Source organism: Lipophrys pholis (assembly GCF_963383615.2).
Source record: "Lipophrys pholis genome assembly, chromosome: 16".
NCBI classification, from domain to species: domain Eukaryota; kingdom Metazoa; phylum Chordata; class Actinopteri; order Blenniiformes; family Blenniidae; genus Lipophrys; species Lipophrys pholis.
The window spans coordinates 18,945,969-18,967,310 of NC_137634.1; the positions used below are offsets into that span (position 1 = coordinate 18,945,969).

The following is a 21,342-nucleotide window of genomic DNA, read 5'->3' on the forward strand; positions in this document are numbered from 1 at the left end:
TAAACTCAGCATTTAAATGTCTCCTATGTTGATTTTCTCAGCTCTAATCTTTACCTTGCTGACGTGTTCCTTGAGGCATTCTTGGCAGAGTCCTGTTCTCCATCACTGTCCTCACTACTGCTTAGCTTCAGGTCATCTTCTAGCATACTGAGATGCAGAATAAAACATAATTATTTCTTCTTATCATTGATAAGGAGGGTAACTGCTGCAGTTTGACATTAACTAAATCATATCTGTTTAGTGCTACTTAGTGCTGTTGGCAATGCCACTACTACTAACAACTAAGGGATGAAGCAAAGGATGCATCACTTACGTTGGCTGGTCATCGCAGGCTTTGGGCTGGTGGCTGCTTGAGCTTTTGGATGAACCGGCTCGCTCTAAAACACACACAAAATAAAGAGTTATGTCACTCACCTGTGCTACATGTAGTATCATAGTACAGATTTTAATCTCAGGTGTTGATCAGAAAGGGATCTGAGACTTACTGTGTCCACTTGGAAAAGGGTGAGTATCCTAGGACACAAAAAAAACAAAAAACAAACCAAGAATTAATTTCCTCAGCTTGTTCTTTTTTGTTAAGGAATTGTGCACAATGCGTCTGTAAATTTAAAATCATCGAATGTTCCCTTTCATTAGCTAGATCTCATAATAAAAAGTAAAAGAAGTATGTGAAACAGAGATGAAGCCCAGTGAAAAGCACTTTAGCATTCAATCAGTTCATGTATTTGTCAATAATAAGCTCCATCACCACATAATCAAAGAGTTTCTACGCAGGTTTTCCCTGAAGGGCTACGTGAGGTCTTTTTGTGGCACCAATTTTTTTATTTTTTTGGGCATTAATTAAGCCTGAACAATTCATCATGACGCAGTCATTTGGATAAAAAAAAAAAAAAGCATTGGTGTACTTCTGACCTTGGTTGGGAATGGAAACTTGGAGGGCTCCGTTTTGCAGGGAGTGTGGATGGCTGTCAACGGCGGGGGCCACGACTGAGTCATTTCCTGAATTGAAAAAAATAAAAAATGCCCACAGGGGAAAAGGAACAAATTAGCTGAACGAAGAGAATAATATGAAACGATTTATTTGGAAGACCTGTGATGAACTTTTGGAGTGACAAAATATGAAAAATATCCAGAAAATGTAAAAAAAAGAAATAAATAAAAGAAAAAAAAAAGGATAAATAATGCTCATACCTTCAGAATTTCATCTACACAGTTTGCGTCCCCGGATCCCTAAAGACAGAAACGCCATGCTTAGCAGATGTGATCCAAAACATTTTGAGTACATAGATTCACTCTTGCGGCACTTTATGAAACCTAGAAGTTTGCTCAGCTATGTAAAACAGGTGGGAGCTCATATATTTACCAAATAACATCAATGTTAAAACACATCATATTTGAATCATTTAGACTGCTTTGCTCGAATAAGCCCTAAACTCTAAAGGCAATTTGAAATCTAAATGATTGATTTTCAGTTTTATGAAGTCTGTTAGGTTTCATTTGTGGTGATCATTTCTTCTGTTTACATGGGCTTTCAGAAGAGGGGTGAAAAATAAAATCCAATCCTTCTTTAGAAAGAAATATACACAGCTCACTTGGACTATATTATAATGTTCAAACAGAAACCTTGCTCTAGTTTTCAGTTTGAAATGCTGAACATCTTTCATAATCTTTTGTGATTGGTAGACATGAACACCAGGCGTTCCGAATGAATAAATCAGCCGTACAATGACTCTTACCTCTACAGGTTGTGAGGGTATCTTGAGTTTGGAAAGTGAGGCCTTTCCATTGGACTTCATCTCTCCCATTGTGCTACTGTGCGATTGTCCGCTGTAACTTTCTGCTTGCGAGGTCTTGGGTTCTGCCGTTTCCTGGCCATCCATAGGCCGCACATATGCTGTGGGCTTCTGCTGCATGGAGCTCGGCTTAGACATAAGAGACGGGGGAAATGACTGACTTGAGTGCTGTCCACTGGGGAAGGAGGTGTGAACCCGTGAGGGAGAGTCCCAATTAGCTTCCCTGTCTCGCGGGGACTTGGAGCGGTAACGTTCTTTGCTGTGGTGCTGCTCGGCAGACAAAGAGCTCCGCGAGTGACCACTGGAGGAGCTCAGAGAGCCCTTAGCTGGACTTGATGTGTGCGACTTCGAGTGCTCTGAGCCACCGCTGTGTTTACTTGACTTCTTTTCCCGCACCTCCCCTCTTTGGCTACTGTTGCTGCCGCTACTTCCTCCGTTGCTCCTCTGGCTGCTGTGCCCGCCCTGAAGTCCTGAGCGTTTTTGAGACTGGGATGAGGATCCACCTGCTGCAGGGCCGACAGGAGTCCACTTACTGCTCTGACTGCTGCCGCCGCTAGCGATACCACGCTGGTCCCCGCCAAACAAGGGTGGGCCTGATTTGTCCTCTGAGGAAGACGAGCTGTTAGAAGGTTTTCCACCAAGCTTTGGAAGTGTGTCACCAATCGGTTCTTTCATCTCGTCGTAATTGCCCAGCATGCTCTGAATACGGCTGGACAGTTTATCTTCTTTGCTGGACTACAGACAAGGAAGAGGGGAAATGGAGAGAAGGAGGGAAAGCAGAACAATTACTGGTACAAGTTTAACTTTTATGTTCTCATAATCACGGTTAAAAATTGATTTGAAAAAGAATCACACAGAAGCTCTTCATAGAAATTCAGATTTTCACTGAATATAAACTAAACTGTTGGGTTATATATGAAATTGTCTGTTGAAAATAGACTAACCACAAAGTTAGTCCTGCACAGCCCAAACCCATCTGTGAAAACAGATCAGGGTCAGCCCAGAGTTCCAACACAGAGGTGAATCAATCACTCTGAGGCCACGGGTTCCAGTCAACCCTTCTGCAACCAGCCCGTGACAGAGGTCTGAGCTCAGTATCCAGTTTCACATGAAGCCTCACACCGCCGTTTTGTTCGACAGATTTACACTGAAGGTGAGGAAACACAAGCCGTTATCTGCAGCAGGAAATGTAACCAAATTGGTCATAACGTACGCTCCACCACCTCCTGCGAGTATGACGCGCCGGTGAACAGTAGAATCACACACTTTTCTTATGGGCTCTTGATTTGACATGCTTTATACAGACTCTTGGTGTGTTTAAGCACAACGTTAATCCAAGTTTTGTTTCCAGAAAGCTTAAAATGCATACCGATAGTGGCACAGTCCCTTTGTTGGCAGATAAAGCTAAAAGCAACAAAAAAAAAAAAAGAAAAAAAAAAGTGCTTGAGGTTTAACTAGAAGCAGCTGAATCGTTAGTTTCTTCAACAAACCCTTTGTTTACAGCCACATTGATTGCAACACTGTGTTCTGCTGCAGAATAAAAACAGCCAACAAATAAAAAACAGTTGTAATGCACCATGATTACTGTATTTAAACCATACCTATGCTTTAACCGATTCTGACTGCATTACATTTCTGTCAGCACACACGTTTTTGCTGCTCTTTAATCTAAATAAACTTTCAGAGGAAATTGAACACTGCTAATATTTTGCTTTCTGTCTTATGAAATGTGCCGGTCATGACATGTTACTTCGATTACAACCAGGCAATATCTTTCCCAGCATCATTGTTCAACAGCAATACATTACAAAGAGGGGAAATAATTGAACTAAAACATCAATTTGCGTACTCTTTTTTTTTTCTTTGCTCTGAAGATATAGCCAAATGCAAACATCATTTTTAATTTCCTGAGCCAGATCTTTGCAATGTCTCTGGGGATTAGCAAGATCTTGCCACATGTTCAAAAGTCATCCTGGGTAACCAGACCTGAGGAGTCTTATGCATGTACTAAAATGTATTAAGTACAAACTTTAAAAGCTTCCCTTTTTAACTGAAAACATAACGCCTCCGCCATAACATAACAAGAACTTGAACATGATTGTGCATCTTGATAGAGTTCACTGCTCGTCACTGTGTGCAGCTGAGCGGGTACATGAACCCTGCACCATAAAAATATTGCCGTTGTGCTGGTCTACATCTGGGAGGCCGCAGCTGCAGCTGTGAGCACACATGGCCTTTAAAGCAGAACACTGTAAGCTTCCACTTAGTGGAGCATGACAGAGAGGGAAAAAAAAAGTCAAACTAAAGCTTACATAAGACTCGCACAAGCAACAGACACAAGATACAAAGTCCAGAACAGCCAACAGACTCAAACGGTTTGCCCTTACCACAGTGTTCCATCTCCTTGATTTTTTTAAGCACCATAGTTGTACTTTTGCATGACAAAATCATTTGCTGAAAATGCCTTCTTCCTTTCCAAAGGTCAAGGGCTTCTTGTCCATAATGTCAGCCTTCGTATTTTCCTCTTTGTTGTTGTTCGAAACACACACACATACACACCAACACTAGCCACTCACCAGTGGTGGCTTTTTTGTTCTCAACCTGTCAGGACACATTCCTCGCTGCCTCCTTGATGGCTGGCACTAGCTTAAGAGAGGAGCCACTTACATCTGTTCAAATCTGGTTAGTGGCAAAGATTAGACCCACACAGAGAACTCAAATCCTCTTTACAATTATATTGGCTGGGCAGGAGCCGGCTGGCCTACATTTATGTGTGTCTGTATGCGCAAGAGGAAGACACACGAGGAACAGTGGCGTAACATCCGTTTGTTTACTTCCAACCAAAAAGCTAACCAAAGTCAGATGGAGTCAAAAAAGTGAATTGAATGTTTTGTTGAAAATTAAACCGTCACAGGGCGATCATTGAAACCACTACTCAATCGTAAATGTATGTATTATTTTATGCTTTCTTTCTTTTTCTTTCTTACTTTAATGACACATAATCATAACGAGAATATAATTACGTCTTTTGAGTTTGTGCGCTCACCTTGATTTAACGTTTAATATTCTTGCCAGTAGAACTTGTTCAGACACGTTCAACAAAGAAACTCCTGCATGTGGATTTAGGCCTTTTGACTTTCTCACACGTCAACTTTAAACATTAGAGACACTGCAGCGTTATGAAGATAACTGAAAAACCAATCAACACCATAAATTGAAAATATTTTTTTTTCCTTCTCCATATTGAAACAATGCCCAAGTGCATTCAGGGAAATATCATAAAATGACTACATGAGGAAGGATGTTAGAATAAAACAAACAACAACAACCTGAAACAGAAGTCAGTCAAATTCCTCCACATGCAAATAAATAGTTTGGCAGAATTGATGTTTAGAAAAAAAAAAAAAAAAAGAACCACATGACCAAACTGCTTTGCCATGGTGTCTTCTGATCCTATGTGAGGTATTCGCTTCCTGTCTGTGCTGCAAATTCCTTGCAAGTGACTGATCAATTATATGTCGAAAGTAAAGGCGGGTGAGGGAAACATACCACTTTGTAGGGTTCATTAAAGAGAGGGGAATTTGCTGGAAAGGCCTCTCCTCCTCCCTGTTGGATTTCTTGATTTCTCCTTTCTCTTTCTTTCATTCGGAGCACATTCCGGTCCTCACGGTTCATGTTGCTGTTAACATAAAAAGAACAAATCAACATAAAAAGCATGCAGAGGAAATGAAGACAAAGAGCAAGCTCCTCGTGTCATGACTGCCCAAGGACGGCTAAGAATGGGCAATACTATCAAAGTAAAAGCCTCTGTGAAGTAAAAGGCCAGAAGAGTCTATAAAATACATCTAAATTATGCCTATTTATGATCTTCTTCCTCATCGAGAAATGGAGACTAATCATTTTCACAGTACATTCAGTCACTGCTTCAGATGGACAAAGTGGACGATCATTATTAAAATTCAAAATCGTAAATAACATGCAGATGACCTGTGGAGAAAGTAGTGTCTAATAAGCTTTGACTATTCCAGACGCTGCTTCAGCGAGTAGTCTCCTTGTGCAGATGGTCAATGAAACTTCGTAACAGCAGAGAAAACTTGTGATCACATTGTGTGATTTAAAGACAAAACCAGACATGCATCTATTACACTCTAGGTGAGAGAAAGTAACTCAACGGCAGCCTGCTTTTATTTTCCTTCTGCGTGTAGTATGTGCAGAGCAAACATAAATAAGCAGGGAGGCGTTTCAGGGCAGCGTCCTTCGAGGGAGCAGGGTTCGACTCGGGCACCGCCCAGCATCATAAAACTGTGTACACTGCGAGGGACAGAAGGCCAGGGCTGTTAATGTCTTTCTAATGCACACTGAAGCCTCAAATAATGCCACTGGCGGTACTAAATGGTCATTTGGGGAGAGAAGCCACGTTTGCCCTGCTTGTTTAACGGAAAGCAGTGACAACACTTGAAAAGAGAAACGGGCATAATGTCAGCCGGTCACGTCGCCTCCCAGTTTTAAAGTCAACAGCTTTAGGCTCTGTTATTGACAACAGTGATTTTTAAGGCTGTTGACAGGGTATGATTATGCAGTCGGCACCCAATCTCCTCATACTTTATAAACACATTACACAAGGGTGTTCTTAATCTCCACTAAGTATGACTAAAAAGATGAAAAGAACCAGATGGGAAAGTGACTCCTAATTGAATCTGAGCAACTAAAGACGCTGCACAAGGCAACATCTGTGTCAAAAATAAATACAGACAACATTTACTGAACTCGTAACCATAAACCTGCTGTGGACTGTCATTCAAAACATGAAAAATAAGGCATCTCGTCATATCATGGAGAATGATTATTGCCAGCAGCATCGAACTGGCTGTCAGCAAAACTAATCAATGAGGCTAAACTGTAGTTTCCAAGCCACATTTTTTACAAAACCTCTGTCTGTTTTACATCATCAACATCTCCCAACTGTGAGTCATTACGCCCAGCAGGCAATGTGATTTACGCTACAACTATGCTACATTAAACCGATTCACAGGAAGCGATGTAAGCTGTAACCACTGACTGGAACATTGTATTGGCAACAGTTTTATCAGTCGAGGGGCAAAGAAAAATCCAATGTTTCTGCAACACTTTTGTCATCCATGAACTTTAGTTGCCTCAGTTCAGAGCACAGCTTAGACGAGATGGAGTCAATAACCAAACAACACACACTTTCTATAATGACAAACCTGCTACGACGGAACTGACCACTGATTACCTTGTACAGACAAGTGTCTACTAAAACTTACAGCGCAGATAATTTACTCAAGCCGCAATCCAGCAAATTGTGCCCCATGCCAGTTATTTAGCCTGCTCTACCACACAGCTGACAAGTACCAACTATCATTTGAGGATCTTTCATGCTATAAATGATGTCTGTGGCTTCAGAAACGGCCCTGGAAATAATGCTTCCTACATTTCAATGGTCTCAGGGTGTGTTCACCGCAGTCAGGTTTGGTTAGATTAAAATGAACCTTGGTGCCTTTGCAGAGTTACTGTTGCATTTATGGAAGTGTGAAAGCTGCCATTTGAACCATGAAGAAAGTAGATGTTTAAGATTTGAGATAGTAGAAAAATATCTTATATCTTAAATTGATATCTTATGTGATCCAAGTGTGGAAGCAACACTAACCAAAAAATTTAACCAAACACAGCTTAGAAAGTACTATATCACCGACTATGTTTTTGACACACGACACCCCAAAAAATAATTATTGCATTAGTCCGATTAAAACTGGACAAGGATTACAAATCTTTACAGCATATGGAGGAAAAACTGTGCTCGGTAGCTTCAGGGGTTACATGTTACCTCGACAGAAATCAAAGCTTTCAGAGTTGGATTAACACGTCCAAATAACGTGACAGAAATCAGATCTACTCCTGCATGTGTATACAGAGCAGTCATACTTATACGGGAAGAGGGGTTCTGACAATGTACCAGAACTCTGCAGCAAATCCTGAACCAGAAATCAAACGGTATGCAAAAAGTAACACAGGACCTCAAATAGGAGCCAGCTGACGCATGTGAACAGTGATTTGAGCAAATCATAATTGATGTATGCAACAGACATTACTGGTAATATTAAAGAAAAGAAAATATTATTGATTCTGTATGCATTTCATTTCATTTAACCTCAAATACAGAAGTGTTGTGAGAACTATAAAAGCTGTGCCACAGTCACATTAGATTTAAAATAAGGATAACCAGAGAGTAAAGATGGGATGTCCAATGACATATCCTTGATACACATAAGATGTCTCCCAAGGAAGCATTTCTTGTGTCACCGTAAAGACATGGTTAACAAAGGTGCACCAAATAAGGAAACCTTGTACAATGTTAGTAGTAGCTGGAATCATGTTAGTGAATGCTTATGTAAATGAGACTGCCGGTGTCAGTAGCAGGCGTGAAGGAGTCACTGTTGTCACAATACTGTATTGATCAGACGCCCCTGGCAAGGTTTCTTTGTAAACACCGTTCTCACACCGACCTAATCAGCAAGATTAAACAGATGATCAACAAGTCAAATGCTTGTTTGTGGCGATCACAAATAATATTAAAATCGATGTGTACCTCCACTGTGATTGTCCATTTATAAAGAAACGACAGAGTACTTTCAGATTTGAATAAACATGGAAAACAAGATGTCAAGATGTGAGAGAAACTTAAGCAAAGAAGAGGCATTTTAAATAAGTGGACCTTGCGTAGTTTCAATAAATATCCCATTTACTTGTAAGGGTATTTTTCTTTCTTCAATTGGGAGTAAACACTGACAAAGACAAGTTTTAAGCGGGAAGTGAGCGAAAGTGAGTTTCAAGATAAATGTGAATTGTAAACCTCAGCCTTCCGGAGTATTTCTGTTCTAATCATTACAGACGTAATCCCAAAATAAAGCAATCTGAGCAAGCTGAGGTCAGGAGTAAACATTGTTTCAAGCATGGTCATCATGGCTGTGCGTCAAAGTGGAGCTGATTCAAAACTGCAAATGTAAAAAAATAAAATAAAATAAAAGATTTTACTTTTTAAGCTTATTGATGGTTGAAACACCTTGTTGCCATTAAACATCACCACTTTGATCATTCAACAGTATTCAGTGCAAGAGAGCTACTATGTGTGAGAATGGCTTAGCATTAGAAAGACAGTGTGGATAAATCTGTCAAATATAATCGCTGTACAAAAATATTCTTAAAGGAGAGATTTTGTCTATTGCACCAAAACAACTGGGGAAGAAGCATGGACACAATCTTCAGTCCTGATTTCACAGAAAAAGCCAATGTTCACTCTAGTGCACTTTAAAATTTAATCTTTGTTTTCCAAGCTGAGTAATGAAGAGTTGTCTCTGCCTAGTTGATCAACTCCTATCAGAAAGTGTTGTTAATGTATTTCTAGCAGCAGCATCTGATATTGCATTCTGTCCAAATCTCACATACATGCAGTTGGTTTGTATCTGTGGCTTTCCATGAAACCCTCCCACAGGTGCTCTGGGATCTACTCCTAAACAAATCTTTTATTCTATGCTAATCATTTAACATCTAAAGCAAAGAAAATGACTTTGCATATTAGCTTTGCATTAAGAAACAGACCAGATACAGGCCTCATCTACAAATGAAAACGCATAAATTTTGCACTTCCGTTTCAGCAAAAATGTCACGTTTACACAGCAACAATAGAAATACTGAAAACCTTAGATCGCATTTATGGATGACTCTGAACTATAAAACTACCAGGTCTTAGGAGAATATGGATTGGGAGTCATGACACTCCGGAGGCCACCATTGTTGTTATTGTCCATCTACTCGTGCATGTGCAGAAGAACTATTTACTATGGCCATGGTGCACGTGTGCAGTAGCAGCACTTCCACCTTCTACTCCGGATTGAGTGGACGGTGGAGTCAGAACGTTTCCAAACAGTTCTACCTTGGGAGCAGTTTTCAAAAAGTTTCTTTTTCAATGGCTCCGAACCCTGTTTTTGTGTAAACAGACAACTAAAACGCAATGAAACTTGTGCGTTTTCAATTGAAATCATTGTATCCATAGCCATCATAGTAATGTATCAAAGGTCAATTGTTTCAACTTCAGGGGGAAAATAAATTTAAAAAACATGCTTAACAGTTCTTTTACTCTTCATGAACAGACAGTAATATATATTGAAGCCACTTAACCATGTGCCAAACTGAAAAGGTCAAAGTCTCCGGAGATGATGAGACGGTTCGCTCTGTACTCAATTTAATCAGCTCATATGTTTGTAGCTCATAACACAACAGGCAGGTCATGTCTTCAACACAGGCAGAAAAAGAGACGATCTGATGGTTATCTGAGTACTATGAAAACAGCCCTGGAGTTCTGTGACAAAACAAGCATAGGCAACGTCCATAAAACTATCTGATCTGGCTTGTACCGGAACATGTATATGTACACTGGAAACTTCCCAGTTTATCCTTAACACACATACCAGCAGAAATGACAAAAGACGACAACTATTAATGCATTTCTTACCCTGACTGAGAGGCCATGGCCCCAACCACTGAAACATTGGAAGGAGGAGGGGAGGAGTGCTCAAAGTATCTCCCTGGGATTCAAAAGTATTCTCCTCATGACTTCTTAGCCTCAATTTGGACGCCAGCTTTCTTCAATGAAGACAACCTCACTCCATTTTTTTTTTTTTTTTTGCCGAGTGTATCTGTAGGCGTCCAGCTGAAAGAGTGTAACTACAGTTTCTTTACTCGACTAGAAGGTACAGTGCATTTCCTTGGAGTGGAGACAAATCTGACTTAGGGAGGGGAGGCGACTGCTTGTTCTCGGGAGATACCACCTCTGCGAACAGCGGGGGTAAGTTATATGCTAGGGTGAAATCAGGGGGCAGCAGCAGCAGCTTTTGTTTCTGTCGGGGTGTCCTGAGGTTGAAGCATGTATTGTGAAGCGGGGATGCGCAGAGGGGCGGTGGGTGAGGGGTCAACAGTTTGTACACATTAAAGCTGTGTGTGACAGAGAGAGATCGGGCAAAAGAAAGTCTCCTGCAACAGTGCCAGATTCTTGACAAGCAGCTCTGTGAGCCACTTTAATCTTCAACAATGAGGAAAGAAATGCTCAGCAAGGGGCAGAGGAATGTTTTAAATCTTATTTAATTAAGCATATCAATTATCTGAAGAACGCACTGCGTGAGCACAATGCTCACCAGGAATCTGTAAAGCCTTCTTAACGACTGAAATACATCTCCACATCGATCAAACCAACGCAACAAATTACACTTTTAAATGTTAAATCCAAGAAGGGAACAAGAAAAAGTAGTGTTACTCAGAGCTCAATCATAAATACTCCAAATTAAGTAGAAAATGATCAAATAAAATGTTTAAACGAGAGGATTAGTATAAAACAAATAAATGAGCTCGGGCAGAGACAACTTTACAGCAGTGATGTTTTATAGGACAGCGTAGCAGGCCAATTAAGGTTAACATCTAGCAGAAGGAAAACAGCATGGAGGGATCAGAGAGAGGGGAATAAATCTCACCTCTTTTCTAGAATGGCACGGTCCACCTCCTCCCATAAAAGGACATGTTATTTTACACCACAGGGCCTCTCCTCCATGTGATGTCACGGCCCTCAGCCAGGCCGGGCCAATCGTAGGTCGTCTTTCCATCAACAACGGCCCTCCCTCCCCCAGTATGCCTGAAGCACAGGGCCCAGCGCCCATGCAGCCCGTTAAAGTCACAGCGTGCTGGTTGTAACAAACACGAGGCGATTTTTCAGCAGCCACACGCACAATGATGACACAAGCTGTCAAATGTAGCAACGCCGCACTTTGCATTCAGTCCAATGTGGTGTGAAAACTGACAGTTTCTTGCTAATTTACATCTGTTTTCTCCATCTGAATGTTTCATGTTGTGTTGAGGGGGGGGGGAGATGATTCTTAGTTAGCTCTGACACACAAAACACAAAACAAAAAACAATCCTAATTTTCTGGTCCTGTTCGATTGCTGATAATGTTTGAACAGCAGGGGCTAAGTGCTATTGAGAATCCAAACAAACACTTTTACATTTTAGCCTTAAAAAAAAAAAGTGTATTTTTATACTTCACAGTACTTGTCAAAGTCTACACCACCGATTCTGAAAGTACAATTCAATCTAATATCTTTAAAAGTAAAGTCACTTGCTGTCGTCAACAGGTTTAGTCCTCCAATGTCTTGATTTTCTACTTTAGCGTGTTTGCTTCGAGTTTAATTGTGAGAAAACCTAATGGCTTCACAAAAACTATGTTTTGGGGATATGCACGGCTCCTGGCACCACATAATTTTTCCGATTTTTTTTTTACTCATAGTGCCAAGTGAATGAGAGAAAAGCAAGATAAAATGGTGAATCCAAAACTTGGGGAAACTCCCTTTTTCATGGATACAATCGATATACATAGTCCAGGCGTAAATGGAGGGTGGGACAGCATAGACCAGGGAACAGCTGCACATCTTTACGACGAAGGCTTTTCTTTTTCCTCCGTTTCAAACTATTTCAAGTCAATCCTGATATAAAAGCACAGGCTTTCTTTATTTCCTAGGTTTTGGTTTGCAGAGTTTCCTGGCATTTTCAGCGCTTTGTTATACAACACATTTATCTTGAGCAGCAAACTCAAACCATTGCTTGATTTAATCGATAGCTGGGCTCATTAGAAAATGAAACAAAGCACCTACAAAGCAATTTAATACCACTGAAGTAAGTCTAAAAAAAAAAAAAACTTGTAGGTTTTGATACTCTGCACCAAGTATAATAAGGTCCGAGCTACGTATTAAAAGCAAGGTTATACACAACTCAAAAAATAACTGCTTCTTTCGCTTACTACAACAAAAAAATGTTTTTTTTGTCTTTACCACTGCGAAGAGCAGTGATATAGTAGTATAGATGGGCAGGCAATGTCACCACCCCTGGTGCTTTTGAAGCAAACCTGCTGACTGCAGGAATTCCAGTGGGAGTGTCCTTTCAAACTTGGCTCATATAAGCAGCTGTTTGGGAAACACTGCTTTCAAGACCACATGCAGCCGGGGCAGGAGGTCTCTGAAAAACTGTCAGAGAACAATGATTCCTCAGAGAGTAATGCAATGCAGCCAGTACAAAAAGGAACAACTTATCTACTCAATTTACAGACAAGAAGCATCCTCTCCTCCTCACAACAAAAGAAAAGAATCAGCTTGATTTTCTGCGTCTCTGACATTAAAGCACTTGGTTGATATTTGATGGAAGATGGTCTTAAAATGATCTCTCTTGTCACCCTGCTTCAATATCTCAGTTTCTCCAGATTAGCTCTAATTAACATATCAAAACAAGACTCAAGACTTGATTGGCACGTTTTTTAAACAACCTCTTCTATCTATTCATTCAGGCATGTTTTAAGCATTTCAGCCGAGCACTGTTTGGAATGGCTGCTCACAGCAGGCGTGCATTATCTGAATCAGAGGAGGCCTTCAAGTATTTACCAATCAGCGCCTGAAGCAGTGACTGCTGCACATTTACTACTTAATCAGATTATTACTGGAGCTACTTTTGCGTTCGACATGCAGCAAACCTGTTTGCAAAGAGGCGAGAGTAGCAATGTCTTCCTATTAAGATGCCAACATTACACTGATAAGATGTTTGGTAGAAGCTTTACGGCCGACACCAAAATATGTACTAAGCAAGAAGGTCGGCTTGTTTTGCATTCCATTTGCTTTTCATTGTTTGCATGACTCAAAGCAGCTTTGGTAAACTTGGTGGCAACGTTGGAGCACATGTACTTAAATGTGAATTGAAAAAGCTAAATCCTTTTTTTTTGCAGCCATTGGCATCGATGACAAAAACTTCAGGGTGTTTTTGGTGTCACATTACTAGCAGAACACAACACGCGTCCCTCAATTATCTTGGCTAACGTTCTGAAAGTCCTGCGTCATTCAAGCTCCGCAGCCTGCCAATCAAGCTGGCCAAGAGGCTTTTAGTTTTCTAAGCGACACTCCTCACCCAAATGTCAACTCTGGAAAGATTATGCTTATTTTAATGATTGCATAATAAGAATAACCAAGAAGAGTACAAAGGGTGTAACAAAAGTAAATATACAGTTCACGCCCGAGTCACCAAGGGGAACGTGTCTGAAAGAAGACATTCGTCTCAAACCACTCATGCAAAGCCCGTTTACGCGACGTGTTCAGGTGAAAACAAAACTTTTGATGTGTTTGGGGTGTCCACTTACAAGACAATGGTGGTTGGAGCCACTGAATATGCAACTTTTTGAAAATGGCGCCCAAAGTGGAATTTCTTGAAAATGCTCAGATTTTATCACGATGGAAAAGCACATTTCTGAAAATGCTGCTACGACGCATGTGTACTATAGCCGGAGTAAATAGTTGGGACTCTGCACTTTGTTTTCTAATTGAGAGTCACCGGTAATCGCTATCAACTTTGTCATCTGTCCATACGAATGTCACTTGTACACGCCATGCGTGATGCGTGTGTGGTTCCATTACAAAAACAAACAAAAGCAACCACGGGTGGCTCTACGTGCTAGCGACATCATTTTACATGTTTCTTCCATTGCTGTGTGAACAATCAAATGTCGCTGCAAAACATCTCCGGAAAAAATTGAAGAAAGAAAAAGGATGCATTGCGTCAACGGGGCCTTATTCTCCATTTTTCTCCCCGCATGTTAATCTTTTTCATGCACTCAGCTAACGTCAACCTGACTATAACACTGCAGTGCACTGTGCAATCAAGTTCCCATCCAGCACACTGATGTGTAGACATGTGATTGACACCTGACACTGGAAAATTACCAGATGTTTTACCCAAAGCATTTCAATTGTTAAGTTATCATTAAACTAACATGAATTGCCAAACATTTATGCTCAAAGCTTATCATACGGCACCTTTTTTTTTTTTTTTAGTTCAAATTGAACGCCTTACATACGTAAAAAATAAATGAATTGTTTCACTTCAAGAAAGAACAAGTACCCAGAAAACTTGATCTAAATAGCTTATTTTATACTGCAACAACATGAAAGATTTCTCAGTTTTGATAAAAAGCAAATGAGGTCAAAAAATACTTTAACCCAACTGAGAGGCCAGAGGGAGCTTGTGTAGTGTGCAGTAGATTCCCCCGTATTGGGCACAATTGTGTTAGTCAGAAGAGTCTAGACTAAATATAAAGCTGAAATATCCTTCTAGCTCTAAATAGAAACATGCCCAAATTAAAGCCTACTACTTGGAGCCTAAATAAACCTTGACAGTCTTCGGAGGCGTGACTGGGGCCAGTGTAAAGTTGAAATCGTGGGGATTTTCTTAATTAAATAAGGAAAAAAAAAAGTATTCTTTTCAAATCCAATTTTCTGCTTCTTACCTTCTTAAATACGGAAAACAGAACTTTCATGGCGTTTACCCCAGTCTCATTTTCAAATAAATTAATGGCTAGTTGCGTCACAACAATAAATACCGGTTCTTGGTTTAGCACTCGAGCTTTGAAACCTGGTTGCATCAGGAAGGGCGTCTGGCATAAAGACCAGCCACGATGCATAAGTTATTAATAGTTATGCATGAATCTGGATTTAAAAGGTTTATGTTTATGCTGTTTTTATACATACACGTGTTACATGTTTTAATATACACACACCAAACTAAAACGTTCATGCCAATCAATGTGATCTGTTTAACATGACAGAGGTTACCACTTTGCAACCTGAAAAGCAGCTTGATAAAATGAGCATCTTGCAGCACAGATCTATGCGAGCGCCGTGCAACAAAATGGCTTAAATGAGCTTCACCTTCACAGGACTTTACAGCCTCCAGAGAGCCTAACTCACATCCTAGAGAACAAAAGCAGAAGAACAGATGCGCGGGGTCAGGACACTGAGAAGCAGAGTTTTTTGCTGCGTGAGCAACAGTATTGAAAGATTAGAAAAAGAAAAAGAAGAGCGAGAAAGCTGCTGATGTGCGATTAGATTCAAGCTAATTAAACCGGCACACACCAGAAGAGCCTTCAAACAACTGACTTTTGACAAGCATTACTCTGTAAAAAAAAAACAAGATTAAATTTGATTCTGAATTCACAGACCTGAGCTGAAGATATAATTAGCTCTTACTCTGCGTAGCAGTGAGCAAAACGGAAACCAGATGATTGCAATGATTTCCTTTTGACTAGTTACATTTTTCTGCCAAGGGAGACGCAGACAAAATCAATGAGGAGAAAAAACTCAACCGAAACAATCCCCGGCTTTTAGTTTATTCACACAAACGCTCAGCCATACAGTTTTTGTGCAATCAGTTGTAGTTGTTGAGCAGCCCGGAAATAGGCTTCGCTCATTCGCCAAACATCCAGCCTGCAAAACCACAGTGTAGTAACAACTGCAGTGTACAATAGACTTGTGGAAGCCAAAGAAAGCACGCACCCACGGCTCTGTCTGGGACGGACAAACAAGTCACCATAACATCTTGACAGATCATGTGGCCTTTGCCTTGTCAACAGAGGAAACAGTTAGACCAGAGCCTCCGAGAAAAACCCCAACAGGAAGTGGAGAGGACCTGACAGTGGGCTGCGTCACAGGGAGCGCAGCTTCACATTGCTTCAAACAGGCCGTTTGCTTCAGTGGCTTTAGGCACTGGTTTTCATGGAATTCTCACTATGCAGCAAAAAATGTACTTCTGAGAGTCACAGAGCTTTTGGCACATCGTCCTATTCCGGTGCTTTGCATTGTTAAAAAAAACAACAAAAAAAAAACCAGTCTGACATATAATGAGCTACTGTAACACTCCATACTCACGAAACTATTGACTATCCGTAGGAATTCATTATTTCCAGCTCTTGAGCACATCCAAAACAATAATGTTGATGTCTTTGTGCTTCCAAATAATAACACACTCTCTTTTTGGACCCAGTCTCAATCCATTGCAACCGTGCAGATATTTGTTGTTGTTATTGGATCAGATGTAGTTCTCGTCAGCATTTCAGAAGCAGAGCAGTTTGGTTGATTTTGTCGTTTTCTGTCATTTTACTTGACTTCTGCTCTGTTGTCACACGGCGAGAAATAATGACTAAATAATGAAGTGAAATGTGATATATTGCCACCACAATCTCAGGCAACCGGGCTCCATCTGAAAAGCTAAATATGTTAACATGCAGAGCATGTGTGCACAGTGAATGGAAACATCGTTTATTGCACTTCAGTCTGTGTGTTACACGTATTGTGAAACGCTGCGATGTTGTTGCATCACAAACAACATATTTGCCTTCTGATCAGATTGATTTAAGTCGGGAATACAAAATACTGGGAAACCGGTAACTGAGAGGCCAGCAACAGAGCAGCTGGTCTATTTACATTATGCATTAAAGCAAATTAAAATACACAGCGTGTTGTGCAGTCAGCACACGTACTACCTCACCTGGCTGACCTGATGTCTGCCTGCGAGTTTATCCCACTCCTGGTTGTCACTAAGAGCTGTGTTATAGCTCGATAACGACCCAGTCATTGACTTGAGGTGTGTGGGAGTCGGGAGACGTCGAAAACATGCGGAGGGCAGGAGTGCCGGCACTTCACGAGTGGGTTAAGAGAAATCAGCATTTGTTTGTTCAGTCTTAGAAAATGTTTCACAAAGATCTTAAGCTTAGTAGGGAGGGGTTTTGTTGGGTTTCAACGCGGAGGCAACGTCATCACTCTTGTAGCGTTTTGAAAAAAGAAAAAGAGAGGAAAAAACTCTACTACCGACACGACCATAAACCACTCATGCCAAGTGCAAACTCTAACTATTATCCTACACTTGACTGCAGCTTCACCACCAGTTCACGGCTACATGCTATAAATGAGTTCATGACCTCAGGCCACCATAAAAACTCGACCAGTTAAAAAAATAAAAATAAAACAAATCACGCTGTGGTCACCTATTTGCACACGCATCTGTGAAATTATAAAACGGTGTTGAGGAGGAACTCTGAACTTATAATGCGTTTCCAGCCCTTCCCCCACCTGCTCCATGTAAAATGGCTTCCCAGAAAAGGCTCATCAGCTGTCCCGTTGCCAGACCAAAACACACAGGCTCCTGCTTTGCCTTCCAATTGTAGTTCTCATGCAAATCGTAAGAACATCTGAGTTGACACTGCGGGGAGTGGCACCGGGGGACGAAGCGGAAGAAGCACAAAGATAAAAATGCCAGTTTTTCCTCTACAACGTTTGCACCGTGACAACTGTCACTGCTCTGGGAGCGATTCTAGATTGTGTTGCAGAAAAACCAGTTAGAGTAATGAACTGCCCATGTTTACATTTTGACAGTACCTTGACTGAGTAAATTCAGTTTGTCGGTTACAAGTACTACTTATTGACGAGCGCGACACTGGTGCTAAACCCAAACAGATGCTTTGCAGCGACAGTGGCAAAATGCGTTTAAAAAGAAAAGCATGTGTGAGGTAAAAAAAAAACAGTTTGAGGATTTCTCTCCAAACACATAAATGCCACAAGGGCGAGGGCTCCGTTCCATGTTCCGCTGGGGTTCTTTTTCATAAATGGATGGGCGCATGCTTATGACATTTTAGTCTTGCGCAGTCACATGGCCTCACGTCTATGTGGGCTGCAATTCAGCTTGTGGTTGCATCGTGCAGTCTGCACACAGTAAACTTCATGTCGGACCCAAGGTTTATACAATCGTACAGTGTGGCTAGCGGTGAACTTATAAGTTTGTTAAAAATCACACAGTGTGTAGCGGGCATTAGACGTGCAGGTTTTCTCTGCTTTTGCTTTTCTCAAACTTTATTTATACAACAACCAAATGGTTTTGTTTACGCATGGTAGCACATGCTGTAAGCCAAAAAGTCAATACAATGGATACAATTATAAAAAGCTTCTTTTTTTTTAGTGAACACAGATGGATTTTTTTATATGCCTTAAAGGAAGTAAAATTGGCTTTACATTCTTGCTGGTGTGTTTACATAATTGAAATCAAGAAATAATTGGCTTAGGATAGATGAAGTGAGTCCTTTTTATAAAAAAAATAAAGCTGAGGGTCAAAAGAAAAATTCTGAAAGGTTTTTGTTCCAGAAAAGATTAGGTGTCCTTTTATTTCTGAGCACTCAACACTCGGTCCATGTTTAAGATTAACTGAAATGACTCAAGACACATTTTTAAACTATCAAATCAGCATCTTATCATTGTATGATGGAAGACTTGATATGTCCGTGTTACGATATGTTGTCAAGATATGGTGTGATATGACACTATATTTTTATTGGTTTTAAAGGTCAGTTTGCGGTCATCATTTCTAAAACTACACAACATCAAAATGTAGTAGAAACTCCAAAAGCCATCCGTTCAATGCTGTGAAAGTGTTTCATTTTAACGCGACTCCGACTACATCTCTTGTCCCATACATCGAGTATAAATTGGGCACTTTACAGTTGGACAGTATCTAAGTATCGGCCATGTTCGGATTATATAAAGTCATAAGAGGAGACAAGATGAGCCATCAAACTCAAGCAGAGGTGGCAAACATCAGGCCCACAAGAGGCTCCAGTCCGGCCTGCCAAACCAAGAAGCAAATTGTATAGTTCAACTTGAAAAATGTAAACTAGTTTCTTAAGAGTAGAGGACACAACACAACACTGAGACCGAGACAAGATATTGGTGATGTTGCCATGAAAGCGATCTACCTTGTTGCATAAATGCAAACTCGCAAGCTCTCGATAGTGTCAGGGTGAGTTCATAAAAACATCTATAATACAACAGCTGTGGGCAAAGTTTAAGGGGGATTTCACTGTATTCTTTAGCAGAATATATCATTAAAATGAGCTTTAAGTTGAGATTGTAGGCATTTCCCATAGTAATTGTTTGGTTTTGTGAAATATGTGCAATTTCAAAACGTATACTCTGTGTCACAACAAATAAAGTTGAAATTTAAAAAACCCCTGCTCTAAAGTGTTACTTTTAGACCGTTTCATAGTAAAGAATCGACTGATTTATACATGTTTGTGTGATCATAATTCTCACCAAACCCGACTTCAAATTCTATTTTCACCAGTTTTGCTATTGATCCAGTTTTGCTGCTGGCATTGGGGCATTTTCTAGACAAAAATAAAAATAAACAACAACAAAAAAATAAATAAAAATCAGATCTCCCCCCGATTTTTCTTAAGAAGAAATGCTTGAGATCCTGGGACTTTAGGTGAAGAGCACTGAAAACAAAGAAATGTTAGGCGAGTAGAGGAATGCTACTGGCTGTTCATCACACCGCAAGTTAACATGGGATCCTCCTTGTTGAGACAACAGTCGAGGATTCCCGTCAGGAGATTCGACACAAACTTTTACCGTATGCACATAAATGGTGTTGATTCATCAATGAGCAGTAACGGAGTGGAGGTGAATTCTGTCAAACACAACAAACATCAGACGTCATGACCTGTTCGCTGTATCACAACAGGAACAAAAACACGATCACCATCACTGCGACTCGGTATTCCCTCAACGGGAAAGCCGCCGCCACAAGCGGGGAGGCAACATTTCCTCTTGTCGTTTCACTACATAACAACCCGCGATCAGCCGTGAAAGTGGCTCCAATCATCCAGCTGGAGGCTAAACACGCTACCTACCGGGACTACCTGCCCCTGTAGCGTTAGCCCGTCCGGCTACTAACGTTTGGAGGCTAGGCTATAGCGGCTAAGCTAGCTCGGAAATCAGTGATTTCTTTCGCGGAAAACTAAATTAACATCCACGACAAACGCCAAATGGGCAATGGGGGACGATTCGTCGGCAAACAATAGTGTTCCGTGAGTTCGGGCAATCCTTACCTCTTGTCTTCTTTTTAGGCCCAAACCATTCTAGCTATTGGAAAGCTCTTTTTCTCTTTGTCTTTTCCACTTCCAGTTAGACGCAAAATGGATTCAGCAAAATGCTATAACAGCTAAAATACCGACACCCGGTGGACGGTCTTCATCTTCCCCTCACGATGCAGCCGCACGCCGAGTGGGGGAACCAGATATAATCATTTCGCCCATCGTTCACATTAATAACTCCTGAAGAGAAGTAAGTAATAGGTAGGACTGCTAGCTAAGTTAAGCAGCCAGCAGGTACCACAGACAGCACTGAATGCATGGATGGCACCAAGCGGTGCTGCGTTCACGACCGTCGGATTTTTCTAAAGACTTATAGTTCCAGAGTCACATTGTTTACCTGTGAGTACACACAGTGTGCGTGTCTGTTATGAAACAACATGTTTTTAAACTATTTTCATAAAACTCACTTGCGAATCGCTTGTGAGGATAATAATTTGATGTAGTGTTCATGAGTTTTTAGTTTTTAGTTTTTTTTAACAATTCCATCTATCAATACTCTTTAAACATGCATATTTATGTATATCTTCACACGCACTAAAAAAGACTTTCCAGACACATTCCACAACGTTTTCCTGTTACTTCCAGAAATCCAATGCTGCCCAACGAGGTACCCAAAGGACATGCAGTTTCTACTTTCCTATCAAATTCTGTGAGCTCAAACGCTGTAACTCTCTGGACAAATTACTTAAAGTGTTTCC

General features: G+C 40.7%; 1 protein-coding gene across 4 annotated transcripts in view; it reads right to left on the bottom strand.

The window, feature by feature from the left end:
* Positions 1–20,901, bottom strand: part of aff4 (AF4/FMR2 family, member 4) — a 31,758-nt gene extending 10,857 nt beyond the window's left edge. The window contains exons 1-8 of one of the 4 annotated variants that reach the window (XM_080483605.1): positions 20,600–20,901; positions 5,343–5,472; positions 1,737–2,528; positions 1,192–1,230; positions 913–999; positions 486–513; positions 314–377; positions 55–147 (exon numbers count right to left, since the gene is read on the bottom strand). In XM_080483605.1, coding sequence (XP_080339731.1) covers positions 55–147; positions 314–377; positions 486–513; positions 913–999; positions 1,192–1,230; positions 1,737–2,528; positions 5,343–5,468 — 1,229 coding nt within the window. In that variant the 5' untranslated portion in view covers positions 5,469–5,472; positions 20,600–20,901. Of the gene's footprint in view, positions 1–54; positions 148–313; positions 378–485; positions 514–912; positions 1,000–1,191; positions 1,231–1,736; positions 2,529–5,342; positions 5,473–10,323; positions 16,908–20,599 lie in introns of those variants that run through there. The other 3 variants (XM_080483604.1, XM_080483607.1, XM_080483606.1) reach the window with 3 other exon arrangements.
* Positions 20,902–21,342: the final 441 nt, after the last annotated feature.